General features: G+C 40.8%; 3 protein-coding genes across 6 annotated transcripts; all 3 read right to left on the reverse strand.

Annotated features, from left to right (window-relative positions):
• Positions 1 to 14: 14 nt before the first annotated feature.
• gtf2a1l (general transcription factor IIA, 1-like) lies at positions 15 to 4,360 on the reverse strand. 4 transcript variants are annotated; one of them, XM_020603273.1, is made up of 9 exons: positions 3,969 to 4,360; positions 3,408 to 3,509; positions 3,144 to 3,267; positions 2,845 to 2,900; positions 2,255 to 2,348; positions 1,628 to 2,154; positions 795 to 1,037; positions 591 to 680; positions 15 to 486 (listed from the first exon to the last, which is right to left on the reverse strand). In XM_020603273.1, the coding sequence occupies exons 1-9, from the start codon at positions 3,990 to 3,992 to the stop codon at positions 379 to 381; spliced, it is 1,368 nt and encodes a 455-aa protein (XP_020458929.1). In that variant the 5' UTR covers positions 3,993 to 4,360; the 3' UTR covers positions 15 to 378. The 4 variants fall into 4 exon arrangements, with proteins under 4 accessions (XP_020458929.1, XP_020458930.1, XP_020458931.1 ...); XM_020603274.1 differs by having other exon boundaries at positions 2,851 to 2,900; positions 3,969 to 4,359; XM_020603275.1 differs by lacking the exon at positions 3,969 to 4,360 and having other exon boundaries at positions 3,144 to 3,322; positions 3,408 to 3,496.
• A 1,606-nt stretch (positions 4,361 to 5,966) lies between these two features.
• ston1 (stonin 1) lies at positions 5,967 to 13,999 on the reverse strand. The gene is made up of 4 exons (XM_020603271.1): positions 13,738 to 13,999; positions 7,797 to 9,720; positions 7,444 to 7,646; positions 5,967 to 7,355 (listed from the first exon to the last, which is right to left on the reverse strand). The coding sequence occupies exons 2-4, from the start codon at positions 9,634 to 9,636 to the stop codon at positions 7,290 to 7,292; spliced, it is 2,109 nt and encodes a 702-aa protein (XP_020458927.1). The 5' UTR covers positions 9,637 to 9,720; positions 13,738 to 13,999; the 3' UTR covers positions 5,967 to 7,289.
• A 753-nt stretch (positions 14,000 to 14,752) lies between these two features.
• Positions 14,753 to 27,218, reverse strand: ppp1r21 (protein phosphatase 1, regulatory subunit 21). Its single transcript, XM_020603270.1, has 22 exons — positions 26,495 to 27,218; positions 25,152 to 25,220; positions 24,661 to 24,807; positions 24,352 to 24,453; positions 24,072 to 24,236; positions 23,912 to 23,970; positions 23,483 to 23,577; positions 23,178 to 23,230; positions 22,152 to 22,301; positions 21,942 to 22,043; positions 21,771 to 21,859; positions 21,550 to 21,686; positions 21,298 to 21,390; positions 20,535 to 20,662; positions 19,801 to 19,950; positions 19,441 to 19,533; positions 18,235 to 18,489; positions 17,836 to 17,871; positions 17,567 to 17,683; positions 16,807 to 16,905; positions 16,585 to 16,713; positions 14,753 to 16,034 (listed from the first exon to the last, which is right to left on the reverse strand). The coding sequence occupies exons 1-22, from the start codon at positions 26,552 to 26,554 to the stop codon at positions 16,005 to 16,007; spliced, it is 2,358 nt and encodes a 785-aa protein (XP_020458926.1). The 5' UTR covers positions 26,555 to 27,218; the 3' UTR covers positions 14,753 to 16,004.

The raw sequence follows: 27,218 nt of genomic DNA on the forward strand, positions 1-27,218 counted from the left end.
ACTGAATGCAGAACAACAGTATAATTCAGTGTATTTGATGTGCGATTACAGGCAAAAATCAAACAGGACAACAGGGACCTCCACAGCAACATGGTCATGACAGAAGGAAAACCCCACGCCAAATAATGTTTTACTTCATATTAAAGAAAACTCATTTTAACAGCTACTGTACAACTTAAATACACGTTGTGTGTCTCAGTAAATTTAACACACAATGTTGTAAATATTTGGTTGTATTGATTTGCTCTGATAATTACATAATGAAAAAAGTGGCACTTTACCACCATGAGCTCTAAATTCGCCGCTTGTTTTTCCATTTTAAATCATTTCCCCTCTTTCTACATGATTATCTGATCTGTTCAAGAGAGCTAAAGCACATTACCACTCAGCTTCCCCGACAGCTTTAGAGAACACATAATCCCTGCCTCTGTAACACATCACTCCATCTTTCAAATGAAACTTCCAGCGGTTCTTGCAGCGATGAATCTGCAACAAAAAGAACATTTTAAAACATTAACAGTCAGTATTCAACGCTGGGCTGTGTTGAGAGGCAAATAACAGTCTATCCAGTAAAAATGAAATGATCTTACTTTGTCATACTGGCAAACGATTACGTTGTCAGTGTCAAAGAGATCTGGGATGTCCTGCTCAATCACGTCGTCACCCGAATTCAAAGGATCCTAATCAACAGAAGGTTAACACACTCAAAGATGTGCATTTGGAATAATAATAATAAATATGTTTTGGTGGCAAAAACCCAACTATCCCTCATGAAAATTTCATATCACACTCACATCTTCCTCTACATCAGCGATTTCATATGCTTCCTCCTCGCCGCCGCTGCCGGAGGAGATGCTGCTGCCGTCACCGCTTCCATCTCCTTCCTGCAGGGCCTTTATGGCCTCTGCGTTAATTAGCCCCAGAAAATCATTCTCTTCCAAGGGAACTTCCTCTTCCTCCTCGATGTCAGAGTTGTCTGCAGGACCGTCCAGCTGAACTATCTCTGACAGGTCACTGTAGTTGTAGTCCAGGTCCAGCTAGCAGGATTTTTTTTAAAAAAGCAGGGCAGTGTTATGCCATGATAACATTCAAAAAATTTAATTTTGAAGTGAGACTAACTGCTATGGTCAAGCTTTTTGTGTGTGTGTGTGTAACTTGAGATTGTACCCCTCAAATGTCTTATGTTGATTCAGGCACTTTAGATTTGAATGCAATTGATGTTGAGGACTCAGATTTAATAACATGACTTTGTCATGCTGTCCTCTTGCCAGAGCCTCCTTGAAAAAGAGTTATGAACCTCAGGGGGATTTTGCTCTGGTTAATAAAAAGGTTAGATTTAAAAATATAGATATATAAAAATCATAAATTAAGATCATTATTTTTGATTCATTACAAAAGGCACTCCAACATTTTAGTACTGAGCTTCCATAAAGTTGGGGCTAAACCACTGTCAGCTCCAGCTAAATATATGCTATTAGACAAAGGTCTTGACACACTTTCCTATTGAACTCAATAGGAAAATGTGTCTAAACTTTGACTGGTGGTGTAGAGCAGACAGATCTGAGAGCTATATTGATTTCCTCATCTACCTCTCACCTGGAACTTTGCTTAAAGAGAGAACAATTACCCCGAGAACAGCCTCAGACTGGTCATCAGTCTTTGCAGAGGCTAGGTTCCTTGCTCTTTGTGCTTTCTCTCGCTCCACCTCAATCACTTCTTTCAGGATGTCATCAATGTCTCTAGTCTTTAACTGTGCTGTCTCGGTGCTGATCTGGGAGTCTAATAAATGACTGCAGGGGGACACGGTCATACTGAGGTCCACAGGTTCAGGTTGTGGACTAGGCTCCCTTTCTTCTAGTGTGCCCTCAGGCTGTGGACAGAGGGCCCCCTGAAGCTGCGAGGCTTCACCATCAGGAACTCGTAGCTGCTGGGGCAGGCTGTTCTCCTGGATGGGTGGCAAATTGGCCTGCGGCGGCTGCGTGACAGCAGATGGCTCCACTTCCTGAGGATGAATGGTGTTTGGTGGGACTGCAGCTGACTGAGAGGCAGGAGCTTCTCTCCATTCAGTGGCTTTCTGTGTGGGCTGGGATACAAGTTGCTGAACTCCAGGGGCCTGAGTAACCACAACAGGAACATTGACCTTGTAAAGTTGGCCTTAGTGAGATGAAAGAGAAGAAGGAAAAGTTATTTCTACCGGTGAGGCCAGGCTAAATGTCAAGCAGCTGTAGACCCACTGGGTTCAGTCATTACATACCAGAGGCGGTTTGTAGAGTGACTCCTGCTGGTATCTGCACAGGGTAAGCTAACCCAGCAGGAAGAGAAAATGTAGTAAGTGGTTCTGAGATGTTCTGCAAGTAAACAGTGCGTAAAGAAAAATAGCTGTCATCCAGAATATTAAACGGTAATGATTTACAGTAACCTACCACAATTTGGGCTCAGCATAAGGAACAATTCTTGACTGTTAAGACTTAACCCAGAGTTTTGTCTCACAGGTGTCAAGTTGGGATGATATGCAGAATGAGACTATGCTGGCAAAATAATAAAGAACACTGGTGAATACTTAATATTGAAATGTAAATGCCACTGGATTTATAGCAATTAACAACCATCTAGCTGAATTCATGTAGTTTGAATTGCCCTGTTGCAAAATGTCCAGATCATTTCATGTGGTGCAATTTCAAAACCTTGACTTTGAATGTACAGCCTTTAAACTCCTATATTCGGTAGTGATTACATTTAAAAATGCAAAATGCACTTGCATATATGATTATTAGAATTATTACAGCTATTATTCCATGTGTGCCCCTTCTGTAAAGAGTATATGGAGTAGGGGATGTGACGTACACTTGCCTTGACAGGGAATCTTTGGATATTCTGACTTGCAGGGATCACAACAGAGGCTGAGAGCAGATGACAAAAATCAGAAGAATGGACTGTCCTCTCTCAGTCACTTCAGTTACATTAGTCTGTTCTCTTTACCGACATATACCAAAAGTGTCTGAACTGAAAAGGTAGTCTGGTTAACGTTGCACACACTGGTATGTTTTATTTCCTCATTTATAGTACATTTAATTATCTCACAATCAGGTAAAATTAGTTTTTATTCTTGGTAAGCAGTTCAGTTGCTAGTAGTGCCGTGCTACCTGGGAGGTCTTGATCAGCCTGACTGTAGTTGGCAGGGAGCTGGAGCACAAAGTTGGATGAGTTGAGGTTGTTTTTCCTGAAGTCTTCCATTGCTTTTGACTGCATCATCTTTGTCTCCCAAAGCTGCACAGCAGAGGACACAGCAGTCTGTCTCCCTGGTGTGGTGCGCATTTCCTCACTGTACAAACTAACAACTTGAGTCGAGATGTGCATTATGGGGTGGTTTTTAAAAATGAAGTAGGGTTATGTAGACTGTAACTCACATGTCTTAAATCATCCAGGACACGGTCTTCAATCCCTTCATCCATGAAGAGCTCCCTCACACTCTCAATCACATCATCAATAATGGACAAGTAAAGTTTGGCCTGCAGTTTAGTTGCAATTTACAAAAGCTAAGTCAAAAGCTGCTGAAGGATGAAGTGATTAATTACAACCAGTCTGTTTATGGTTTTATAATCAATACACCAAATTCCATTCAAAAATCTTCTTTTTCTGTGTTGTTGACTCAATACACAAACTCAAGGCATTTTCTAAACATAGTCACTCTTTATTTTGGGTTACATATCGGTAGCTGTATTTTTCTACGTACAAACATTTTCGAATATATTTATGGCAAGACTGCCCACTGTGTATTTCAGTCAATTTAAAGCTAAATAAATCAATATCCAAGCTATTTTTTGGATGAGGTAGCTTAACAAAGTCATTAATCATATATTATATTGCACCGTTCTATTCCAATGACGAGCTTAAAACTCAGAATAATTCATACTTCACACATGTACAGTTATGCTTGCCGTCAGCAAAACAAAAGCAGCTCTGCTTACCACTGGACCTGAGTTGGTCAGCATGATTCAAAACAAGTGCGGACCAGGTACAGTGGACTTCTGCCAAACTGGAAACATGAGGTCAACGGCGATAACGTCAAAGTGGTTTTTGCTCGCAACAAGCTGATGGAAAACACACACAGGTGCCAATAATCGAAATCCACAGGAGACGCCCTTCCTAAAACAATCCCAAACAAACACAACTCGTTTGGGTTACATAGTCCCCTTGCGACCTGACCCGGCGGGTGATGCTGAGGATGATCAGCTCAACTTGGAGGTGTGATTAAAGACTGAGTGTTCCAGACAGAAAGCCCATAGGTCACTTTAACGATCGCACAGTTATTTGTTACCAAATGAAGCTGTTTCGACAACTAGTGGCCAATAGGCGTCGCTGTTTGACCTGAACAAATCAAAGGGTCAGTTACAGAGCAAAAAAAGTCTCTTCTCAAAATAACACTAGGGTACAAGCTGCACAAATTGGCACCGACATACATCACAGAACAACTCTCTAAACCCCTATGCAACCTGGATATCTAAAAAAAACTTCTCTATTTTATTTCAAAAGTTTAAAATGCTATCCCTTTTTGCTCAGAGATTTAATGTAGCTAATGGAAGTAACAATGTTTAAGCAGGAATCAACACTGTGCCCTATGAGCATTTACAGCTAACAAGAGGGAGAAAAATCATTTATAACCTGTCCTACTTAACCATATAATGGTGAGTGGAGAAACTGTTAAATTTGATAAATTATTCATCCATCAATTTGAGTAATATGCTGATAAACTGTACTCATTGTAGGTGAAAAGTTGATCCCAGCTTAAGGGTTAAAATGCCATCTTTTTGTGTTTCATGTGTGGATCCTACAAAAGTAAAAAAAAAAAAATCCTGCAGATAAATAAATAAATAAAGCCTAGACATACAAATAATAACAAAAGCTAGCGAGCAGTTTATTTCAACAGGTGAAATGTCCCAGGTTGATGCTTTGACAGGTATTACAAAACGTAAAAATTTGAGGGAACACAAGACACATAGATCATCTTTAATTTAACATGCACACATCATGTAGTCACATGCCTATAAAGGCAGTGTGAAACATGTATTAAGAATATATTTTGTAAAACATATTGCACATGCAGTTTTGAATGTGTGCGCTGTCAGTGTTTTCTCCCAAAGGCACATTCACTTCAGGAAACTTCCCTCTTCTGCACCTGTGCACTATCAGAATTTATCAAATCTATCACACAGTGTTCAGTACTTTCCAAAAACCATTTCCTACCAATCATATGTCATTTAGTGAGCAGCAGCCTGTCAGTTCTCAGTCTTTTAGCAAAACCTTTATCTTTGGCAAAAGTGAGTTAAATTGTGCTACTTCAGCACTGGGCGAGGTGTCTGTTTCAAACTATTTTGCTCCTGTGTTCAGTGATTGATCACAAAACATTGCTGTAGTGTTTCAACATATGCAGTTTCTCTGTTTCAGGAACCATAGCCAAGGCTTTGTGTGGGAGACCTGTCATGGAGAAGGCCCCACTTCTAAAGCATTTCAGCATTGCAGCACAGCCTTCAGTGCAAAACAAGACTTCATACCCTGACTGCATGGAGTTTGTATTGGACTGACAGCTTGTGCCTTGACATTCAATCTGCCTATATGGCTGACAGAGGTTGTTGACTGCATAGCTCATGTCCTTTTTGCCCATTCATGCTCTGCTTGTGTTTCATTGTGGCAGAACAATATTTAAAGCACAGTCATCATTTACTGTTTATAAGGCAGGCTACCGTCAGTGAACATAAAATTTTGTGTACCTCTTTTGGCATTTTGTATGTTGGACAGTCTGGTTAGCATATAAGTTATTTTTAATAAATCATAGAGATTTGGTAGATTTGCGGACTCTTAGTACAACAGAAACTATTTATTTCTCCTTCATCTGGAGCGTGTGGTAGAGACAGACACTACTTAAAGTCTTACAAACATATGGAAAAAAGTACCATGAGTCATTCAGGTTCAATTTAGTTTTTACTCCTGATATCCATAATATCCAGCTTAAGCCAGGTACCTTATACATTAAATTCCTCATTGAAGGTCTGTGCTGTTCAATATGAAGCTTCACCATTGTTTATTTGAGCCAACCTATTCACAACCCCCAGGCAGAAAGATCACATAATGAAGATTTGCTTAGTTTAAATAAAAATTACAGTCCAGAATGCAACCTTGGTACAAAGTCAAAGGATAGCCTGAGGTGAACAACAAAATTAATGAGCAGTATTCCGGTTTGTGTATAGCTGCTGCTTTACTACAACTATTTCAAAATCTGCTTCAAAGATGGAACATGCAGTGAGTTTATAGCTAACCAGCCATGTTCCAGTTGGATTACTTACAAATTGCAATTGCTGTTTCACTTTGTATTTGGCAAAAGCAAGACAGCTACTCTTCAATATGGAATTATCATGTAGCTTTCTGGGCTAATGCACTTTCAATTTCAGCAAAAATGACCTGTACCAACTCACTTTATCAGTGTTTCATTGCTGAGAACGACTGCTGACATTCAACCAAACCTTCCTGATAACTGTGATTAAGTCACTTCAGACAAGTGCTGCTCAGTGAGAGTCAGCATGATGTGACACACCTCTGAGCCAGTTGTATACAAATATAATTGCATTACTTTAGTCCTTTTCGACAAGGAGTTGTCTGCCTTTTGCTGGTACATGGGGTTACCTACATACAGAAGGCAACATTTTGAGTCTTAGAGAATAATAATTAATCACTGGGTCACTGCCACATAAGATTTAGTACATGTGGAGGATTGATATTTAAATGGATCAACTTGGAAGCATGTGAACTTTAAATGCTGCTGGGCAACAAAAGGGCCTGACCATAGACATGTGATGATAATTAGCTACTCTCAAACACAATGAATACTGCTCATTACTTGGGTGGTTTATCTCATATAACCTCGGCACACATTTATTAAGGTTGCTAATCATTCTGGAGGGCAGTGCAGTTGCCGCAAATGCAAGTTTATATACATATAACCTGTAATCTCGCAGCTAATAAATCTATTAAATGTAAAGTGCTAGGCATAAAGTCCATGTTAAATTGTTGATGAGATCTTGACTTAATTCGGTATCATTGAAAGGATACAAAATCAGTTAACCTCTATAAGAAATACTACCAGGTTATTTGTAATTAGATGAATCTGACACCGGATATAAGCAGAAAGTCCCTCACCACCCTCATTTTTCTTATTTTTAATCCCTTTTCACCATTAAGACAATTCTGGCAAACATCTCGCACCAAAGGGATTCTCTACAGAGATTCTTTAAGCATCACTGTGTCATACAGCCAGACTGCCTCTGTGACTCTGTTTCAATCCACTTCTTCTCCACTTCCACCTTAAAAAAAAAAACAATGTTAGGTTAGCTGCACTAAAAAAATAAAGCAGTTTTCTCTATCTACATTAAGGCTGCTGCAACATCTTACCTGACAATGATAGCGTGTCCAGCTGGTCAAATGTTTCTGCGGCTGGATGTCATTTGCTGTGCCCAGTGACTTCACCCTGGTCTGTGACACAACTGCGCCCATAATTTCACATTCCATCGTCACAAAAGGATACCAGTCATTTGGAATCTCCTGATCAGACCCCAGCTCTAGCTTGCAGGAAAATGAATGGGGCTGATCTAGTGCTGCAAAGGAGAAAATATAGGTAATTTGTGTTTCACTGAGTGGCCAACATATTGTGCACACACACACAAGAAGCCATGACTAGGAAGCTAATGAGAAAACTATGTGTTAGGCTGTGGTTCGGGGCTAAAAGCCACTCAGAAATGTATTACCCGTATTTTTGGCAGGGAGTTTGTCGATCCTCCACACGATGGCTGAATATACATTCTCATATTTGACAGTGCCGACTGACACCTGCATGACAGGCTGGGAATCTGCAGCGCTGACAGAGCCCAGGCAGGTATTTCTGTTCATTCTGGCCTTTAGTGACCTCTGTCGCAATAAGGCCACTGTTTGTGTCACTCTGACCCAGTCGCCTGGCACTGGCACACGGATCACTACATTCTCACACAGTGGGTATGTATCAGACCCCCCCATGGAGGAAAGGAAGGTGGCTGACATGTTAAGAAAGGCCTGGAGTTCCACATAGGCACCTTGAACTGTGACCACAGCTTTGATTGAGAAGGGAATAGCTGTGTAACCCAGAATCATCGTCTTATACCGCATCAGCTCCACCCTGCAGGCATCAGGAGGCAAGAACTTAATCAGTCGGGACCGCTGAAACTCTATCTCATTCACACATTTGTGCAAATGACAGTCAGCAATCTCCATCCAGAGTTCAGTGCCCTCCTCTGACCCATAGCTAGAGTCAAAGTGCAGCAGCCTGATATCATTAAGGGCAAGAAAACAATCCCCTAGTCCATTCAGAAAAGCCAGACAGTGAATCTGGGTGAAGGCCGCCCGCTCTATGACTCCTCCGCTCTTATCCAGTTGTACCCAGATATGATCAGTAATCTGCAAGGATAGCTCCTGCTCCTCATAGTGCCGCCTCAGTTGGAGGGGCATACACAGTTTGAAGATTTCCTCTTCCATGGAGACTACCAGGTCCTCCATGTCGTCATGCACTGTGGAGCCAAACTTGAGCAGCTGTTCTACCTCTGCTTCATGACTAACCTCCAACTTAGGGTGATAGCGTTTCTTCTCTGTGTAGGAGAAATGTTCCACCTTGATCGTGAGGACTTTGCGGGGTTCGCTGTAACTTTCCAGTTTAAGATCCGAGAGCCTACACTGAGGGAAAAGCTGGAACTCCTTGAATGGCTTCTCCAGCCCTTTCTCATAGTACATCTGCAACACACCTCCTGGCAACAAGCGAAGATAGATCGGCCCCCACTGTCGGGAGGACATGCGGTTCTTTTTCTCAGGAATCCTTAGCATGACAGACCAACCATCTCTCTTCTGACTACGAAACAGACCCCGAGGGACAAACTGAGATGAACCCTCTCTTAACACCTCATTTCTGCAACTTAGCTGCCTCTCCCTGTCTTTTTCGCTGTCTGTTTCATGGTCTGGTTCTGCTTGTAGGCCTTGCAGTTTATGGCAAACATAAGAGATAGAGCTCTGGAGTTCATTGCGTGGAGGTTCACTGCCATCTTTGGTCCGAATAAAGAAACGTGGTAGACTGTTGTTAGATTCTGAGTCTGAGGATGAGCTGCCCGTATCTGCGCTGTGTCTAGATCCATCCCAGAAAGGGTTATAGTGTCCCGAATTTCCCTGGAAAGAGGGGAAAGGGCTTGGTCCTTCTGAGGTTTGATCAAGAGGTTCTGGTGCAGGAGGGGAAACAGAAGTGGTCGATGCACCGGACAAACTTTGGAAGAAGTCATTTTTTCCCCATGTGTGGGAGTGAAATGGGGACGTGCTGTTCACAGGAGTGTAAAAGTGTGTGTTACATGGCTCACAAGGACTTCCACTAAGACTCAAGTGGCTTTGAGGGGATTCCAGGGAACGACTGAAGCTCCAAGAAGTGTCTGTTATTGGAGGAAGTGGTACTTTCAGACCATTGGGACGTGGGATCGATGTTTTGATATGCTCTGACTGTAAGGGTTTCCGAGGCGATGACAGCGGTGCGTTGTCATCTTCAAATGTGACCCAGTTTGAATGATTGGTAGAACACATGGCTGCAGAGGACCGATGAAAGGTTCAAAACAACAGCCCCTCCTTTGTTGCGGTGCTCGTCTCCCACTTCAGAACCCTTCTCATCTGTAAGAAAACACATTAGAAGAATCAGAAAATAATAAGTCTTATGATATTCCAGAGGTAACAGGCCTTGAACAGAATAAGTTCTCATTTGAAAGCATGAACAGGTTCACTTATCCTGTCTGCAGAAAAGAGAGCTCTTGGCGGTATGAATAAAACGCATTTCCTTAAGGTGTTCCATTAAAACTTAATGAAACACTGACCTTGGAAACCTGGAACAAGTTCATATCTGGTAACACAATCAACCAAGGCTCATCTGATGTAAAGCACACGTAAGTGTTCTGCAATTTTGTGTCAGTATTGCAGAAGGAAATTTTCCATCAGTGACACCACAGATTAGATCTTTAATTCATTTATCACTTTTTGAAAAATCTTAAAAAGAAAAAGAAAACATTTATTAAATGTCTTGCAAGGGCACAATGAAATACATCTATGATGGCATAGGAATCCAGGGAATCAAACTCTCACACTTGTTTTCCCTGATGTTGTTGTAGTTACAGTGATTCAATACAGACTGTAATAACCAAGTTTATGCATGTGTCTATCATATGTGACATGGTTCAATAAAATGGCAGCTAATATATTTTTTTCCTTATTTGGATCATTTCACATGCGATACATATAAAAGACAACAATTAGTCTTCAGGAAAACATTCTGGAAAAATCCACATAATTAAAAAAAAAAATCCATAAATTCTGACAACTGAGTGAGTTTCTCAAAGGATTGTGATGTATAGAGGTCCTATTTGGACCTATTGTTGAAGCAAAAGAAAAAAAAAAGGGCATGAAAAATGAAATTAGAAATGGAAATTGTGCTGCTTTCAAAAGGAGTGAAAGCTCATACACTGTGCTTTGAAATGAGCAAGCCTGCACTGAAATGCATGTGAGACAAGTTAGCCATGACAGCAAAGGTCCTGCCCTATTAACTAGCATGAAGTCAACTGTGAGAAGCAGGTAGTGTAATGTGGCACAGCAGCTGATACTGTGTGAAGCAAAGCTGGTTAAACGTGTAAGGCGCCTCTGGAAGATCACTGTTTCATCTTCTCATTTGCACAACATTTTTCAGTAAGGGTTGTAAAAGTGTGGAGATACTGCAAAACATTATGATGGTAACATTATGGTATGCAGGCTCATTAGCCAATGGGCAGAGTAAACATGTTGTAATCTTTATGCAGTCTCACAGTTAATTTTCCTGCTATTCAATCACTGTCTGCCTCATCCCTCATACAAATCTTGAAAAAAAATAAATAGCTGAAAGTAGAACACTTCAATTACTGTCTCCCTCCTTCCTAAGTTCTTCCAAGCTATAAATAAACAGGGAAGTGGGGGCCCTGATTCAGAGAATCAGACACGTCTTCAGTCAAACACTGGAGAACATCTTTCTAATGAGAGCAGGCTTGCAATGACATATAGACAAGTCCACAAGCTCAGCCCTCCTCTTCGACTTTTACAATCCCTCGGCTTCGGTTCAAAGAGATGAGCACAGAGAGGGATGACTTCTCCACAGGGGTGACTGACAGTCTTTCAGCCTCATTTTCCATTTTCTTCTTGGGCTCTCTAGCAGGCAGTACAGAAACGAGACGCTGCTAAATCTACAGACAAAAGAATACATTCCACAGATTCCTCGGGGACAAGCAGCTTTGCACACAGGAAATACCAGCCTGCTCCACTCGTGTGAACCGACAACAAATATTATCATAATGACATTTTACCAAATTTCAAAAATGCACCAGATTTACAGATAATAAATTCTGGATTATCTGGTTATCGCTGTCAAACTTAACAAAACAGTGCTAAAAAAGGAACCTGGAGACTAAGCAGGCTTTATACAATAATTAGGTACTTTGTAAACACATAAAACAAGCCTTACCTTTACAATGTTTATCACATTTTTAATTATCATTTCAAGACTTGGGAATTAAGAATACTCAATGTCACAATTGCATAAAATGTAAACCGAAGAATTGTAGTCCTAAAAAGCAATATTTGAAAGTTTCTTACAAATACTGTACAGGTTTGTTCCCAGTTAAACTGCAGCACTAGGACATGAGTAAGCTCATCATTACTATACTTAAATAAATTACTACAGTTGCTAAAGCTGGGGTGAACAAAATAGCGTACACACCTCATGGAGAATAACTTAAAAGTCTGAAGTCACTTAATCATAATTATTTGGTCAGAATGAGTCAAATAGCCATGTGTCACTTTTAAAAGAGGCTAGTCAGCACTGTGATATGTGAGAGTCCTCAAAGCTACAATAGAAAGAAAAATAAACCCTGAAAATTTAGTTAATATGTGAAGAGTCTGGAAACTGAAATCCACAATAGGGAACAGCAACCACAAGCTGAAACTAACCAATAGGGATATGAAAAAATAAATGCTATGACTTGGCATGCAACCTAATATGACCTTGACCAATATTTGTTTTGATTTTTTCCTGATAGGGGAAATTAACGTGGTTTAAGAGTAAAACTGCTGAATTAGACACACACACAACAATAGGGAACAGCAACCACAAGCTGAAACTAACCAATAGGGATATGAAAAAATAAATGCTATGACTTGGCATGCAACCTAATATGACCTTGACCAATATTTGTTTTGATCATTTCCTGATAGGGGAAATTAACGTGGTTTAAGAGTAAAACTGCTGAATTAGACACACACACGTGAACTTTAACTCGGCAGACAGATGCTTCCTGAGGAAACAAGATATGTTCCTTTTGGATTCTCTGGATATTTCCTGCACACTCAAAATACAGAGTATATTGTTTTCCTTAGAAACGTATGCAAGTAAACTAAATGAGATACTGGTTCTACAGTTGTTGTGACCATAATGACTATGTAATCTGGTGCAGAGCTGAAAATGTGATGACTCATTTCCACTGGTACTGTCTGCAAAGTGAGCTCTATCCTCCCATAAAAAAAAGGCAGGAGATGAAATTGTTGTTTTTGACTCCTCACACCTAAAACACACTCAGTGGGATCTTATTTATGGACTTTAATTTCAGCACTACCATTTTTTACTGTAGAAATTTGTTCCAGATAAAAAAAAAAAAACGCAGAACTGGGGTAAAATAAACAGGAATGAAAGGGAGATGTTTATGTCAGCTTTAGAAAATACACTTTTCTAGTGGTGGTTTGCAAAAAGTAAGGCATTTTGGGACAAACTAATAAAACTCTTGAAAAATAAGAGCAAAGTGAGACTATTTCTCTTGTAAAAGAAGTGATAATACTACTCTTGCTTTCATAAGCAATAAAACACTGAAATGCTCACTTCAACACACTTTTGCTGGTAGTTTTTGGTTGCAAACGTATCTGGATATGGCGCTGTAACAGAGGTTATTGAGCCACTTTGCTGACTTCTCCACTCTTCCTGTTGTTGTACTTTGTTTTAGCATCATCTCATAATTGTCACTTGTGTAATAATTCCTGCAGAACTCAATTACAAAAAGGACACATTTGCATTTTAATAGCACACACAAATGTCCGCGAAGGGCCAAATCTCTTGTTTCTAAAGAACGTCACATACATGTGTAAATAAACTGTCTCCTCCTTAATGAAACATTCTGAAAGACTGTTATTACAGCGCATTCTTACAGCGTGGGGTCAGTATAGGCCCAATGCCACATAAACAAACGAGCTGCCGGTGTAAAAAAACAATACTTTTGTCGGCTATGGCAACGCAGCCTGGGGAAAGAAAACAGAACCAGCGTGCTGTCACCCACAACAAAGCCAGGCCCAGGCACCGAACACAGAGGCCCACTTCTGGACTCACTTTTGCGTCATTGTTTTGATCAGTGTCTGAATGAAGGTATCACCGTTGCGTTACCTTTGTCGTGCTCCACTTTGCGCACGTTTCAGTGAGCATAACATGCGCCATTCTCTCATTTTCGAGCCCCGACTGACAACATAATCATAATGACATTCTACCAAAATAGTTTTAGGTTCTTTTCTAATGTACCTCGAACTCTCTCGAAAACAGACGCGAGTGTTGCTGCAAAAGAAATACACACTTACAAAGGCAAAGGTACAAGTTGACAAAATCAGGCCAGGACTTCTGTCTGATGGACGTGTGTGAACTCTGATGTCGGCCGGTTTTGTTCAAAATGGCAGAGTGTAAATCCTGTGAGTTTTAGCGGAGCAGATTCCACTCCCGAGTTCAATCGGACTGTCCTCGGACGGGACACTGCACGAATGAACTGAGCGGTGCTTCGTTCAGGGCTATAGGAAATGTCACAATCCGGAGACGGACGCGCACTTCACAAGAAGTGACGTATGTTCTGATGTTGGAAATAAAAAGATGCATATGTCAAGTCAGTGTTTTGACATATGAATTGTATTATGCTCAGTATAATCAATTTCAGAGTTATTGTGTAGCCCGCGTATCAAACACTATACTGTATAGTATCTAATTGTAGAATTGCACTTGTTGATTTAGCAAAGGATGGACTTTTAGTAGGTCACATTTCCAAAGCTGCCCAAAACGTTTCTGATATAAAGTGTTTTAAGTAATCCTTGCCAAAAGCTCTTCGCTGTATAAACAAGCAGTGGTTAGAACTACTTTGTCTGAAGTAGTACATCAAGAGTACACAAACGCACCACGAATTCAACTCAAATGACTTTTTTTGCCCTTCCAGAACAAAGTTACATCATTGAATAATCTTCCAGTTCTAATGTCCAGCTGAATGGTGTTGCCTCATTTCTCTACGGTAAGGGTGTGTTACAAGCCGTTTCTCTAAAATTACAGGAAATTTAAAATCCCTTCTCCTCCAACTCCCAGAAATGCAGCACCACAACTTGGTCAGCTTTTAATGATCATTAATAATAATGGGAGTCTGAATACACGCATTTCAATGTTGAGCAAGCTCTTTATTGTGTTTCACGTCTATATGTGCTTTTGAAAAAGTTAGATTGTGAGAATACAAGTATTATATCTCAGACTATTAGTTTAAGGGGCGTTGGCAAATCTCTGTGATTTTACTTTCATTTACCTCTTGTCACTACAAGCCAAAGAAGTTCTTTTTTTTTTAACTGTTAAATATTAACTTCATTCTGCCATGACTCATAAATCAGGTCATCTAAGCACCAGTTACAGTCTATGCCAACCCCTCTGTGGTACTTCCCAGCAATCAGGCCTTATAGGGGAGACAAAAAAAAACTAGCTACAGATTCAGTTTTCCATATTCTATGGAAAATAGAGGTCTGTGACCTCTGAATAAATGCTTTTGTGTACAATATTATAGTACAATAATATCATGATTTCAAAAAATGAGTGTATATTCACATGAACCCTTTTTATCCACACATATTACAAACATGAGTTTAGATAGTTCTGCTACACCAGGCTTCTGAGCGCACATCAACACTCACTTTGGTGATAAAAACAACTATTGTTACAGAGGAACTTCACAGAAACAGACTGACACCAGTTTACAAGCTCGGACTTGTCCGTCCTTCCCTTTTCATCTAGGTAAACACAGTTAATCTGCTCCAAGGCAGACATCTTTTCTTTTTTTTTCTACTCCCAGAGGACTGAAATTTTTCCAGAATGTGTGTCTTTGTTAGTAGTTCGTTCAGGATTTACAGCCCTTCACAGAGGCTTGTGATAAATGCATGTTAGAAGGATTATTATGCTGTATGGGGACACACACACAAATAACCCCAAATTTGATCTAAAAATATCTATATGTAAAACAATATTCACCTATTGTGAAGTCTGCCGCCACAGTCATGCAATAAGACAACACTGCACACACGCACAGCCACGCCAGCATTTACTCTGTTTGCCTGCTCCTATATATAAGCAGTAAGAATGCACAGTTTCATTTTCCCTCACATACATTAAGCAGGAAATGCACACACACACACTGATCAGCAGGGTTTGGTCTTCCAGTCTTGACTTCAGTCACTACCTTCAATCATTACATACTACCTCCTCTGTCCCTTTTAGGAATAACCTGTTTTGCTCCCACCCTGCTTCGGCCAGAAGGTCAAGCAGCAGCTTTTGGTACAGTTTCAGAAAGCATTTTTATCAAATCATGTTCTAAGTGGTGTTGTAACAAGGAAAATGGAAAAAGAAGCTTCTTCAGTCAAACGTGTTCAAGCCTCTGTTCAGTTCATTTGTACTGCCACCTCCTGACAGTGGAGGAATCTGAGGCTCATGTAGCCACATCCTATGGTTTAGTGACAGTGGTGGTGGTGTTGGTACCAGGGTGCTGCTGCGAGGCTCCACAGTCCAGATACCCTTTGTGTTGCCAAATGGAGCCAGAGTTTTGAGGGCCGCTCTAGCGACCTTTGTTCTTCTTGGCATTTCCCTGAAAGAAAAAAACGAACAAACAAGTTCAGTCATATCCAAGATTGGTCCAAAACTTAAAAGGTACTGTTTCCTTTAAATGCAGTAAGTGGAGAGAGTTCAGATTAGTTTTGCATTCTGTTTCAGAACAAAAAAAAAAAAAACATGCTGAGAACAGTGTCTGATCTTGGAGAGAAAATCACTGCCTTCTTATCACCGAACGTGTTCTGTCCTGCAACTTCCCAACATGCAGCCATCTGTGGGCATACATGCAGGAACATGCATGACACTTACAAGATACCTCTCCATTTCTACAGCTTTAACTTAATGACCTACCCAGATGGCTCCAGCAGGTGCTTTTCCCATTAGGTCATAACACCACAGACGGCCTCCCAGTTCACCTCATAACTGGCAGAAACTTTTACATTTCACTGCCACACCTGAGAACACCGTCCACATCGCCCAAAGCTGCTGGACTTTTTTTTTTAATCCTTTCTCTTTAGTGATAGGTCTTTTAGCTTTATTTATAAATAAAAGGGAAAACCACAGACGAGAACTATGTGTTGTCATACCTTGCTGCCCAGCTTGAGCGTGTCAATCTCCTCTCTTTGTTTGCTCAAAGTCTCATTCATACTACACAGGTGATCGCTCATCATGCTCAGCTGGTCTTCATAGCTCCTCTTAGTTGTAGCCAGCTCATCCTGCATTAAAGACACCACAGTTACAATGTGTTGTGAAGAGGCTGATATCGGTACTTAGACAGGAAGCTCTTTGGTAGTGAGGCTGCATTTCACCTGCAGGCGCGTGATGTTCTGATTAGCCAGTTTGATCTCCTCGCTCAGAGCCTCCCGTGAATTTTCCGCTATGGCTAACCGCTTCGCCAGTGCTCGACACTAGAAAGGGAATAAGGAAAGTAAACAACCTCCAGATAGTGTTAATGCATGTCTAGCACACTTCACAGATCTGTTTGAAAAGCTGCAATAGAAGGAGATATTTCTTTGAGTAACAGGTATATCTGAGGACAGTGTCAAAGGCAAACACAGTTTGAAAAAATGGCAGATTAATAGCTGAGACACAGATTCAAGATCAGGTGCCTTTCTGCTGCTACGATACAAAAAAAAAAAAAAAAAAAAAAGTGATGAATAGATGACATGGCAGGTAGTCGCAGTGCAGCAGAATGTCATTTATACAAGTATCTACATTCAGATCAAGCCTTACTGTAATACTAAATATACTAGGTGTCAGTTTCTCCATAGAAAAAGGTGACACTTGGTAATAACCAAGGACCAGGACCCGGCAGAAAGAACACAGAAACAAGGTTAACTTCTGATTTAGTTTCTATCCTCAAGTAAATTACAAAAGCAGAGATAAATAGCTGAATGATTAGAGGAAGGATGACACGAGGGAAGAGGACACATGACCGTTGTTGGGAGTTTAGCTGAGCTTCTAAGAGTTTCCATATCTTCCCAGATGATATGGTCATGCACTATGAAAAGGTCAGTTCTGTGCTATAAGAAGCAGATACTGTGATCAACATTCTAGTAAGACCTTCACCTCAGAGTGAAAGTGCACAGCTTTGCTGTCTGAAATCTGGAGCTGTGTGGTGAGCTCTCCCACTCTGGCCATGTAGTGAGTCTTTATCAGCTGCTCCCTGGACTCCTCGTCTCCAACCTGCACACACAGACACAACATCCAGATAGATAAGAGTTCTTCCCCCCATTCTGGAATATATTACAAGTTCAACTACAATTGTAAAAGATTAATTTTATACACGAGAACTATTCAATTAAATATGTGAATTGGTTAAGAGTATGACAACTCACATGCGCAACTGTAGGTGTTGTGCACAACATGCCAACCTAGAAACAGCAAACAGAGAAACATGTTAGGAGCTCAATGCAGATCAGATGTTTTAAAATCCACTTCCACAGACAGGCCCCCAACACTGCTGGGACAAACTAGCCATGCAAGAGATAACAACAATAAAAGCTAATACACAAATCTCTGGGTTGTGACCGCACTAATTTGCAGTCAGTGTTCTTCTATTCTGCTACATCAGCTCAGTGGAAGTTTGAGTTTTAGGAAGCAAAAACCTGCTAAGAAGGGGAGACGCAAAAACAGAACGATAACACTCCCTTGATTGAAACAAATGAGACATCACTGCAACAGCCAGAGAATTTCCTCCGCAAGCGACAAACAAACAGTCAGTAGAGTGACTGTACCAGACTGGTGCACAACGTCATCTCTTTGCCTGCAGCTGTCAGTTCTGTCTCTGCTTCCTCTTGGCTCTCTGCGAGAGTGCTGACTGTAGCCGTTGGAGAGTTTGAACTTCCTCCTAGCGCTGCTGCGAGCTGCACTTCGAGGTCTGCAATGCGCTGATTCTCCTTTTCCAACCGCACCTTCCCCAGCTGGGCCTCCAGGAGCCAGTGTTCTTTCTCCTGCTCCAGACGAGCAATCTTCTCCTGGCTCTGCTGCACCTGCAGGAGGCCGATGGGGAGACAAGTGGACAGTGAGCTTGTGGGAAGAGAGCTGAGCAAAGGTTAGGAAAAGCGCAAGCGTAACAATATTCCGGAAGAAATCTGGAAAGTATATAACAAAGATGTCTGTAATATCATTGTTTGGTAGAGCATTTTTAAAAATATTTTACAAGCCTAATCTGATAAAAGGACTTTAAAAACACAAAGACAAACAGAATATATAAAGAATCATTTATAGGTCAGTTTAAAACAATGAAACTGCTTCAGCTATTCTGTGCTCTGTCCATTGTTTCTTCCAAAACATGGAGGCTCAACTAGTTAAAGCCCAACAGGCTTTATCTTTATACAATAATTTTATGACTTTGTACTTATAATAGCTGTAAAACTTGGTGCATTTAAGTAGGTTAATAAGGACCTAAAGGACACATTTACAAAAGAAAAAGCAAAAGAGAACAGACATTTAAAACTTGCTCAGGACAGAATATGCACAGATTCACTGGTCACGCTTCTCAATTCTTCACACCCTGCCCCTAGGGAGCAATTATCTGGAACTCATATGAAGTATCACATCACTATGATGCATAATTTTACACACAGATTTCTGCACTTGTTAAAGAGTTTCTGTACTTGAGCAATTTTTCCATATCCCCTGGATTTTCTCAGCAGGCACTGCTTCTGTTCTGTTATTTCTAATTGTCCAAGCTTCTCAGTTTCTTCTTTAATGTGATCCAAAGAACACAATGCACCAATACACATAATTACATGTGGAACCACTTTTAACTTTATCTCTGTCGTAATACACCACTGAATTCAGGGCTGGCACAGATGTAGTTACATGGTCCAGACTGGCCTTAGCCCCTGGCTAACCATAAACTCTTAAAAAAATACATAATCAAAATTTTAAATGAATTAATTCACTGATGGAAAGGGTTTCTGAGTTGGGTGTCATACCTGTTGAGTCAGACCCTCCCTGCTCTCTGTTGAGCTGGTAAGTATACGACGGTTTGTCAGAGCTTCTCTATACGGAACAGACTTTGGCCTGGGCTGAATGAAATAAAAAAAAAAGAGGTACAGTGGAAGCATAGCAATTTATTAGTAAAAAAAAAAAAATCATTTGCTTAATAAGTATAATAAACTATTTGGATAGCGTTCCTTAACAGAGGACTTTCCAAGGGGGAAATAAATCATGAAAAAGCATTGGGCAATAGGTAGACTGTTCCAGAATCTGGGGGTTTTAACTTCCTGGGTTCAGTCATCCTTTGGCATTAGCCAAGATCTGGGAATAAGCAGCAGATTTAAGCAGATACAAACCTTTTGGATAGCATGGATATAGGCGGCTGCTTTCTTTTTGTTAGCCAGCATACTCTCCACTTGCAAGGGGTTAAGGCCTAAAGCGCTACCTCTTGGACTGTAGCCTGATGATGTGAAGAAGTCCAAGTTGTTGCTGAAGAAAGTGGTGATCTGTAACAAACCAGCGATACTGAGTGTCACATCAAACAAAAGAGCACGGAACTAATTATCATCTACAATTGCAAATACAAAGCGTTCTGTTTAGCCTCAAATTAATCAGTGCGTTTACAGCACAAAGTTGATTCCACCAGCAAGTATCCAGGATGATAAATGTTGGAGCAATTAAGCTTTTGCATGCTGTGATGATCACTCTCAAAATGCAGCTTGCCCCACACATCATGAACCAACACTGCAGCCCACCGCATTGTACCTCCCATCAGCACACACATCTCACTTGATTCACACAGAGAAATCATTTATCGCTTTACTCTGCTTGGGGAGCAGCTGTACAAACTGTGATTTGGACACTTTCTTTGAACATTTAACAGCTGCCCACCTGAGTCCTGCCATTCTGTGTTACCACATTGGTGGCAAATTACCAATATGATCCAGTTGCAGTGAAAACTCACTGCTACTTACTGCTAAGCTTTTATGTATTACAGCTAACAAAAAACACACACACACACACACACACTGCTTGAACATGAAGTACAGGAACATAAACCTGGCTGCTGCCTGCCCCCTGCTGGCCATACCTTGCCAATACTGATTGTCAGCGATCCCAGAGAGCCCAGCAGGCACTCTGTGGTGGTACAGAGCTTCTGGGTGGCAGTAGGGAGCTCCTGCTCTAAGCCGGCCTTCTGGTTGTAGTGCTTTGACATCTCTGGACACACAGGGAGGAAACAGAGCAGCATGAGAGGGATTTAAAGCATATGCTGGGTTTTGGTCCCTTATTTAGCTTCACCTCTAGATGTCACAGTTGTATCATCTCTGGATATGTAAAGGCAGCTGTTTTGTGACGCTCCCTTACCAAGTGCTGTGTAAATGACATGCTAAAGATTTTCAACAATTTCAAGAATTTCAACGAATTTCAACAATTTTTCCCAAGCACAGTGGAATCTGTACATAAAAATGTTAGTTTTAAAATGTAAGCATACTGTACAACTGCAGGTCTTTAGTGTATATTCGACCACAATCAGTTCCCAACAGACCCATGACAAACAGACCAAGGTGCTTCTTACATAATCACGTTACATTCCACTCAGCCAAATGTGTCGTCGGTACAAAAGTGACTCTTCTCCACCAGAGCACCAAATTATATTTCCATTTGGCTGACAGTCTCTACACTGAAGCCTACAGATATATATACTCTACAATAAAAACTGACTGGCAGGTTTTGTTGTGAAAACAGAAAATGAGTCTGACTTTTACTTAGGCGGTGTCCACAGGAAATCCTCCTGCTGTGTCGCACTGGTTGTGATTGGCTGCAGGTCAAAAATGGCTAACGGTGCTGCTCACCTTTAATGGCATCGTGAAGACTGTGTAGGCAGGCAGCCAGCTGGGTGAAGACAGCCGAGGTGCTGCTGTGTGGCATGGCATCCTGTTGAACACCTGAGACGCATTACACACATTTGTAAAATAAATAAACAAATAAATCACACACTACTAACATACAAGAAAAACAGTTTAGATGAATATGTAAAATAATCCTTACACCCCATCATTAGTTTTCAGCATTTTCATACAAACAGAGCTCAAATGTTAACCTACTGACTAAGGCCAAGAGGTTAATGTAGTTCTGCAGTTTTTCAAACACAGACGTTACTCTCTTCATGTCACTCTGCAGCTCTTGGTTTTTTGCAGTAAGGGCAGCAGTGCAAAGAGGAGCCTCGCACTCTTCTTCCAGGCTGGAAGGACAAGAGAAGATAACCATCAGTACAGCCTCCTCCACTCCATTCCATTCCTCTCGCACATACACACACAGCACTGACCTTTTCAGCTGGTAGGGAAGAATCTTTTGCAGAAAGTGGGTGTATGAGGAGAAGTTATCAGCAAAGCTCTTCAGCTTGATCACAGTCTCCTTCAATTCAATAAATAGATGAATACAATTACTGGGTAATTATAGACAAGCAAACCAATGTTCCTGTCATTTACCCACTCACCAGTACTGTGACAGTGTCCTCTGTGATGCTTTGGTGTAACTGCAGAAAGCTGTCCTCCAGAGGGCGCACATATGCTGCGTTCTCATGTAGATACTGGGAAAACTGGGATAAGAAATGAATTATGCTTTTATGTTTGTACAATATATACCACTCCAAATGTAGAACCACTGTGACAGTGTAAAGTATATGTATTACATAGGGCTGCCTCACCTTCTGGTTAAGAGGGGAGACAGGCTCAATAGAGGAGTCCAGGGGATAGATGTGCACTCTCTGTTCTGTGTAGGAGTGGAAGTTCAACAGAGCAGCTACCAGGTCCTGAATAAAGCTCAGAGCCTGACCTGACACATCCCGAGCCTTAAGCTGAATCCACAGGAAAAAAAATAAACAAACAAAACACACACACAATTCATTGACCACTGTGTCAGTACCACTGCTAAGGCATAAAACTGTATGAATGAATCTATGACATCTGGTACTAAAACCCCTTTTGCATTGCCTGGTACCGGCTCAACTTGACTCGCTTTTGGTACCAGATGCTTGGTTTTCCACTGCAGATGGTCCCCTGTCAGTGTAGCTGGTTGTCATAGAGACACTGCATTACACTACCATCAGCAACCAACACAGTAACAATGGAGGACATCAAAGCTATGCTGTCCTCGATTCTCAGGATGTGGCTGTTTTCAGTTAGTACCGTAACTACAGTAAAGTAGTGGTTGGCCTTAAATAACGTTGCTTTTAAAAATGGCACTTTCTGTGTTATAGGACATCTCACACGTTGATGACACGATTTCCTTGACCAGTCGCTAGTCTGTAGTGTTTACACATCACTGTTTTGTATCGCCTCTACTCGCTTGGAACCTCAATGGAGGTGATACCAAAACTAGTACCAGGTACCAGGTAGTATCCCCAACATTTGACTGTTGGAAAAACAAATTAGGTGAGTCAAGGCAAGTCCAGTTTCAGAGGTACTATGCAGTGGAAAATGGGCTTAAGTCGCCTACATTTGTGTATAACAGTAATATTGTTAGTGCCCTTAGATAGTCATTAACATTACTGTGGATAGTAAAAAGCTTAATATAATGCAATTCATCAAGCTGGGTAAAGCACTGAAATCTCTGCATTGTAAAAACAAACAAAAAATACATGCTATAATTACTGGGAAAAATATAGCCCTTGAACTGTAATGCTATAATAATACAGCCAGTAACACAGAGGTTTGTTTATTCTTTTACTCACCTGGTGCCTTCGATTGTGTGGTGGTACATTTAGGCTATTGTAGTCACTAAATTCTGCAGGAAGACAGACAAGAGTGGTTAAACCAGAGCAGATCATCAGTCTCTGCACTTGACTTTACTGACTCGACAAACATAGCTTTAAGTGGTTTAGCCTCCTGCCTCCTTGCGTGCAATATTACAGCTTGGTGTAACATTACACTATTTACTCCTGGACAGAATGTTGTTATGGTATCAGTGACGCAGAGAGTGATGCTTGCTCCATGGCAGATCATGTTTTATCAAAGTGGCTCAGTGTCAGATACTCACTAGTGTCATTGAAGGGCACTTTCTCCTGGATAACACTGCTGCTTTGTTTCACTTGTCTGTTCAGCTCTGACTGGCAACGCCTCAACTGTTGCTGACTGCAGACACAGACCGAATGTATTTCACGTGGTCAGTTAATTTACAAGCAAAAAAATGTGTGAGATACAAATTAAACCAGGAGTAAATGTATATGGAGTCACAGTGTATGACAATACTTCATAATCCAGTTCTGAATATTACCCAGATTTTTTTGACACTGATACAGAGATATTTTTGTGTCTAGTGGAGTTTACTTGAACCATGCTCCAGCTATATACAGTATGAATACATCTTTCCCACTATAGTTAGTTGTATATGAAATCACCCTTTTGGTTTTCTGACACCACAATCATTGATTAAATGTTTCACAAACTGAATACAAAGTCGATATACCACTCTTCTGCTCGCACTATGCACTCTTTTGCTTCCCTCTCCAGAGTTTGTGCTTTCACCTATCAGCAGAAAGAAAAAGGAAAATACTGACATTGTAATCAACTGTATTTAAACTGACAAAAACATACTGTGTTCATAATCCACCCCTGTTTATCCTTACCTCTAAACGTGCCTTGTCGCTCTGCAGCCGCTCAGTTGTTTCCATGTACTTCGTAGTGAGTCCGTCTACAACAGCCTGGTGCTGCTGGGAGTCTTTCTCCAGCTCCTCCAGCCGTGCTCTCAGCTCGGCCTCCTGCCTCCTGTGCTGCTCATTTGCGTCATAGAACTAATGCAGTAGAAAACAGAGCCATCAGATGTATGGCCTACCCAATAGATTAACTTTAAATATTCTATACACAGAAAAATTACAAAACAATATAAATAAGAACAGAGCTGCTTACTTGGATATGAAGTCGCTCATTCTCTTCTATCTTTTTCTGCAGATCCTCATCAAAAACACTCTGGGTCTGGAGGCCATACTGTGAAGGAGAGTCTCCCTTACCCTGGAGAAATTACAAATAAAATAGGAGCTGTTAATTATAATCCTCTGACTCTATAAAGATCATTATTAAATCACAATCATTAGAGTTAGCAAATGTCAAAGCCACTCTTAAAACTAATGTTTTTGCTATCAGATTAATTTTATGGCCATTACAAAAAAATACACAAATCACTTTCTACCCACTCCCGTTATTTCCCCTCATGATCACCTTCCCCTTTTTGCCCTTTGCTTCACTGGCAGCTAGCTCCTCTTGCAGCAGCTCCACCCTCTTGGCCAGCTGCTGGTTTCTAAAGCTGAGACTGTCCATCTCCTGCTCCTGCTTCCTGAGGCTCTGGTCCCTCTGCTTCAGCTGCTCCTGATGAGGGGAAACATCAGTATAACAACAAACTCACGTCAGGCATATACTAACAATGCTGGTCATGTCTTCTGACAAGCCAATGTATGAAGCGAATCACTACCTCTAAATGATGATGAAGTAACCCTATGCACTGCTTTACAATTTGGATTATTTCATTTGATTGAAAAAAGGCTGCTGGGCAAATATGGAAGAGTTAACGATGTATACTTCAGCATACTTAATTGTAATATCGCAACAAGTTCTAGTCATCATCTGAATTTGTTTAGAAAGCATAAAAATGCAGTTTGCAATACTGATACATGGCTTTTAATATACTGTTTTGTTTTTATATGTTCTTTTACCTTTAGTGAGGCAGAGCTGGCCTGTTCATCCACAACTGCCTTCTTCAGCACCTGATTCTGGGCACGGAGCTGTGAAAATATACAAAATGCTAAGACATAAAATATAAATTATGATCTCAAACAAAGAACAATGTTGTGTGTATTTAGCATCTTAGGCTGAAGTCATATTTCCCTTTACTCAAAACATGTCTAACATAAGTTTTTGTGTCACTGATATTTTCCCATCTTATTCTGCACTGAAATATTTGAAACTCAAGGTTCTTTACACTAGGGCCGCTGGCTTTAAACAGTCTTTTAAGTACAGTGGCAGTTTTGTGACAGTTACAGAGTCAGCACTTTGTGAGCAGGATATGGTGCTTGGCCAATGAGGAGATCACAGTTTAACAGGAAACAGCACACACTCCTCGTGCTGTCAGCTTATAAAGAAACAAAGGGCATAATAAAACTCACAAGAGAAAACACAGGTGCACAGGCTTTACTGTCAAAGAACTGCCACTCACTGATAAATCCCCCATATTACACTTGAACACAGGTCATTTACCGGCTGTGTATAACATCCAAATGTGGTCTGATGTGGACCTTAATATTTACAAAATGAAAACAATGCTTAGAATACGAGTGACTGATATTTCCTCTACATTATGGCCAAGCAGGCAGAGGTTCATTACACTTCTGTTAGGACCAAATATTAATGACCATTTAAGTTAAAACTTATCAGGATAAAAACAATTCTTTGAGATATCTAGTCGTATACCACAATGAAAAACATATCAATATATACTAAATGCCATATCAAAATTAATTAACACAGCAGTGCTGCCATAACATTAAATCCTACATTCACAAAGGCTAGAATGCTCTTTTGTTTAAACTGTTTAATGGTTTTCAAATTTATGGTTATTGTAGAAACTATAGTTTGTGGTGCTGTTAAACTCTACTCTATTATAACAAAATAATATTACTACTGTATATCATCCTTATATTGGTATACTATTCAAGGCCACCACTCATTAGGCTCCTTCATGAAGGCCACAAAGTTTATAAAGTTGAGTCAACACCCGTTTTACCTTAAACTGTATCAACAAAACAAGAACTGTTGCGTTAAACCATTAGCTATGGCTATGTGTACCTCATAAACCAACAACCGAGTATATAGTTTCCCTCCGATATGACGAAGCATTACACGTCATTGATCTCTGATCGATAATGACAGACCATTAAAAAGAGACTAACACTAATAACACATTTGCACCTGCTGTCCTCTTTCCTACTCTGTAATTCTATGTGTATCGATGTGCTCTGATTGATCCAACAATAAATGAGCAGCCATAGTTGAGTTTTACCTTGGAGTACTCCTGTGCCAGTTTGCTGTACTTCGTCTGCAGGTCTGTAACGTTGGCCATTGTCGCTTGAAACGTTACTAACAGTAGAAAATATTGTCCTAGTTAGCCTGGCTAACTAACGGGGGGGGCAGGTTAGCTTGTCCAGAACCGTTCTTCGGTGTCGGCTGCTTGAAATGCTGATGTGGGAACGGTTAGCTGTAACCTGGCTAACTCAGGTTGGCTAGCTCAGTGTGGTTATGAACTACAGTACTTCATGAAGGCTTGTTCCAGTACCTGGTAAAACCGACCTCGGATACATTGTGACAGAAGGGCCGTCATAACTCCTACAGAAAGAACTGGTTGATTGGCTGTCATCTGATTTACGTTGCTTTGTAAAACCGGATGCTTTATCACTGTTAGCGGCAGCAAAGCCTGCTAGCTGGGCTGACTAGCCAGCAGCTAACTTGCTAGCTAATGTAGCAAAACAACTCCTGACGCCGAGCAACACATGTAGGTCACTGTCCTATGACAGTAGTATCCTGCTGCGTCCATAAATCGTATTGAAGGGAGAGTATAGCGGCTGCTAAGCTACTAAAACAGCACTGACAATCCATTAATCTGCAGGAATACTTTCATTTTATAACGCGCAAAATCCTCCTCGAATTAACACAAGACACAAGCACTGAGGTCAGAGTTCAGAAAACAGACAAGTGGTGCAGTGCTGAGAGGAGGGCGACATCTAGCG

This window comes from Monopterus albus, unplaced genomic scaffold (assembly GCF_001952655.1).
Source record: "Monopterus albus unplaced genomic scaffold, M_albus_1.0 scaffold60.1, whole genome shotgun sequence".
Lineage (NCBI taxonomy): Eukaryota > Metazoa > Chordata > Actinopteri > Synbranchiformes > Synbranchidae > Monopterus > Monopterus albus.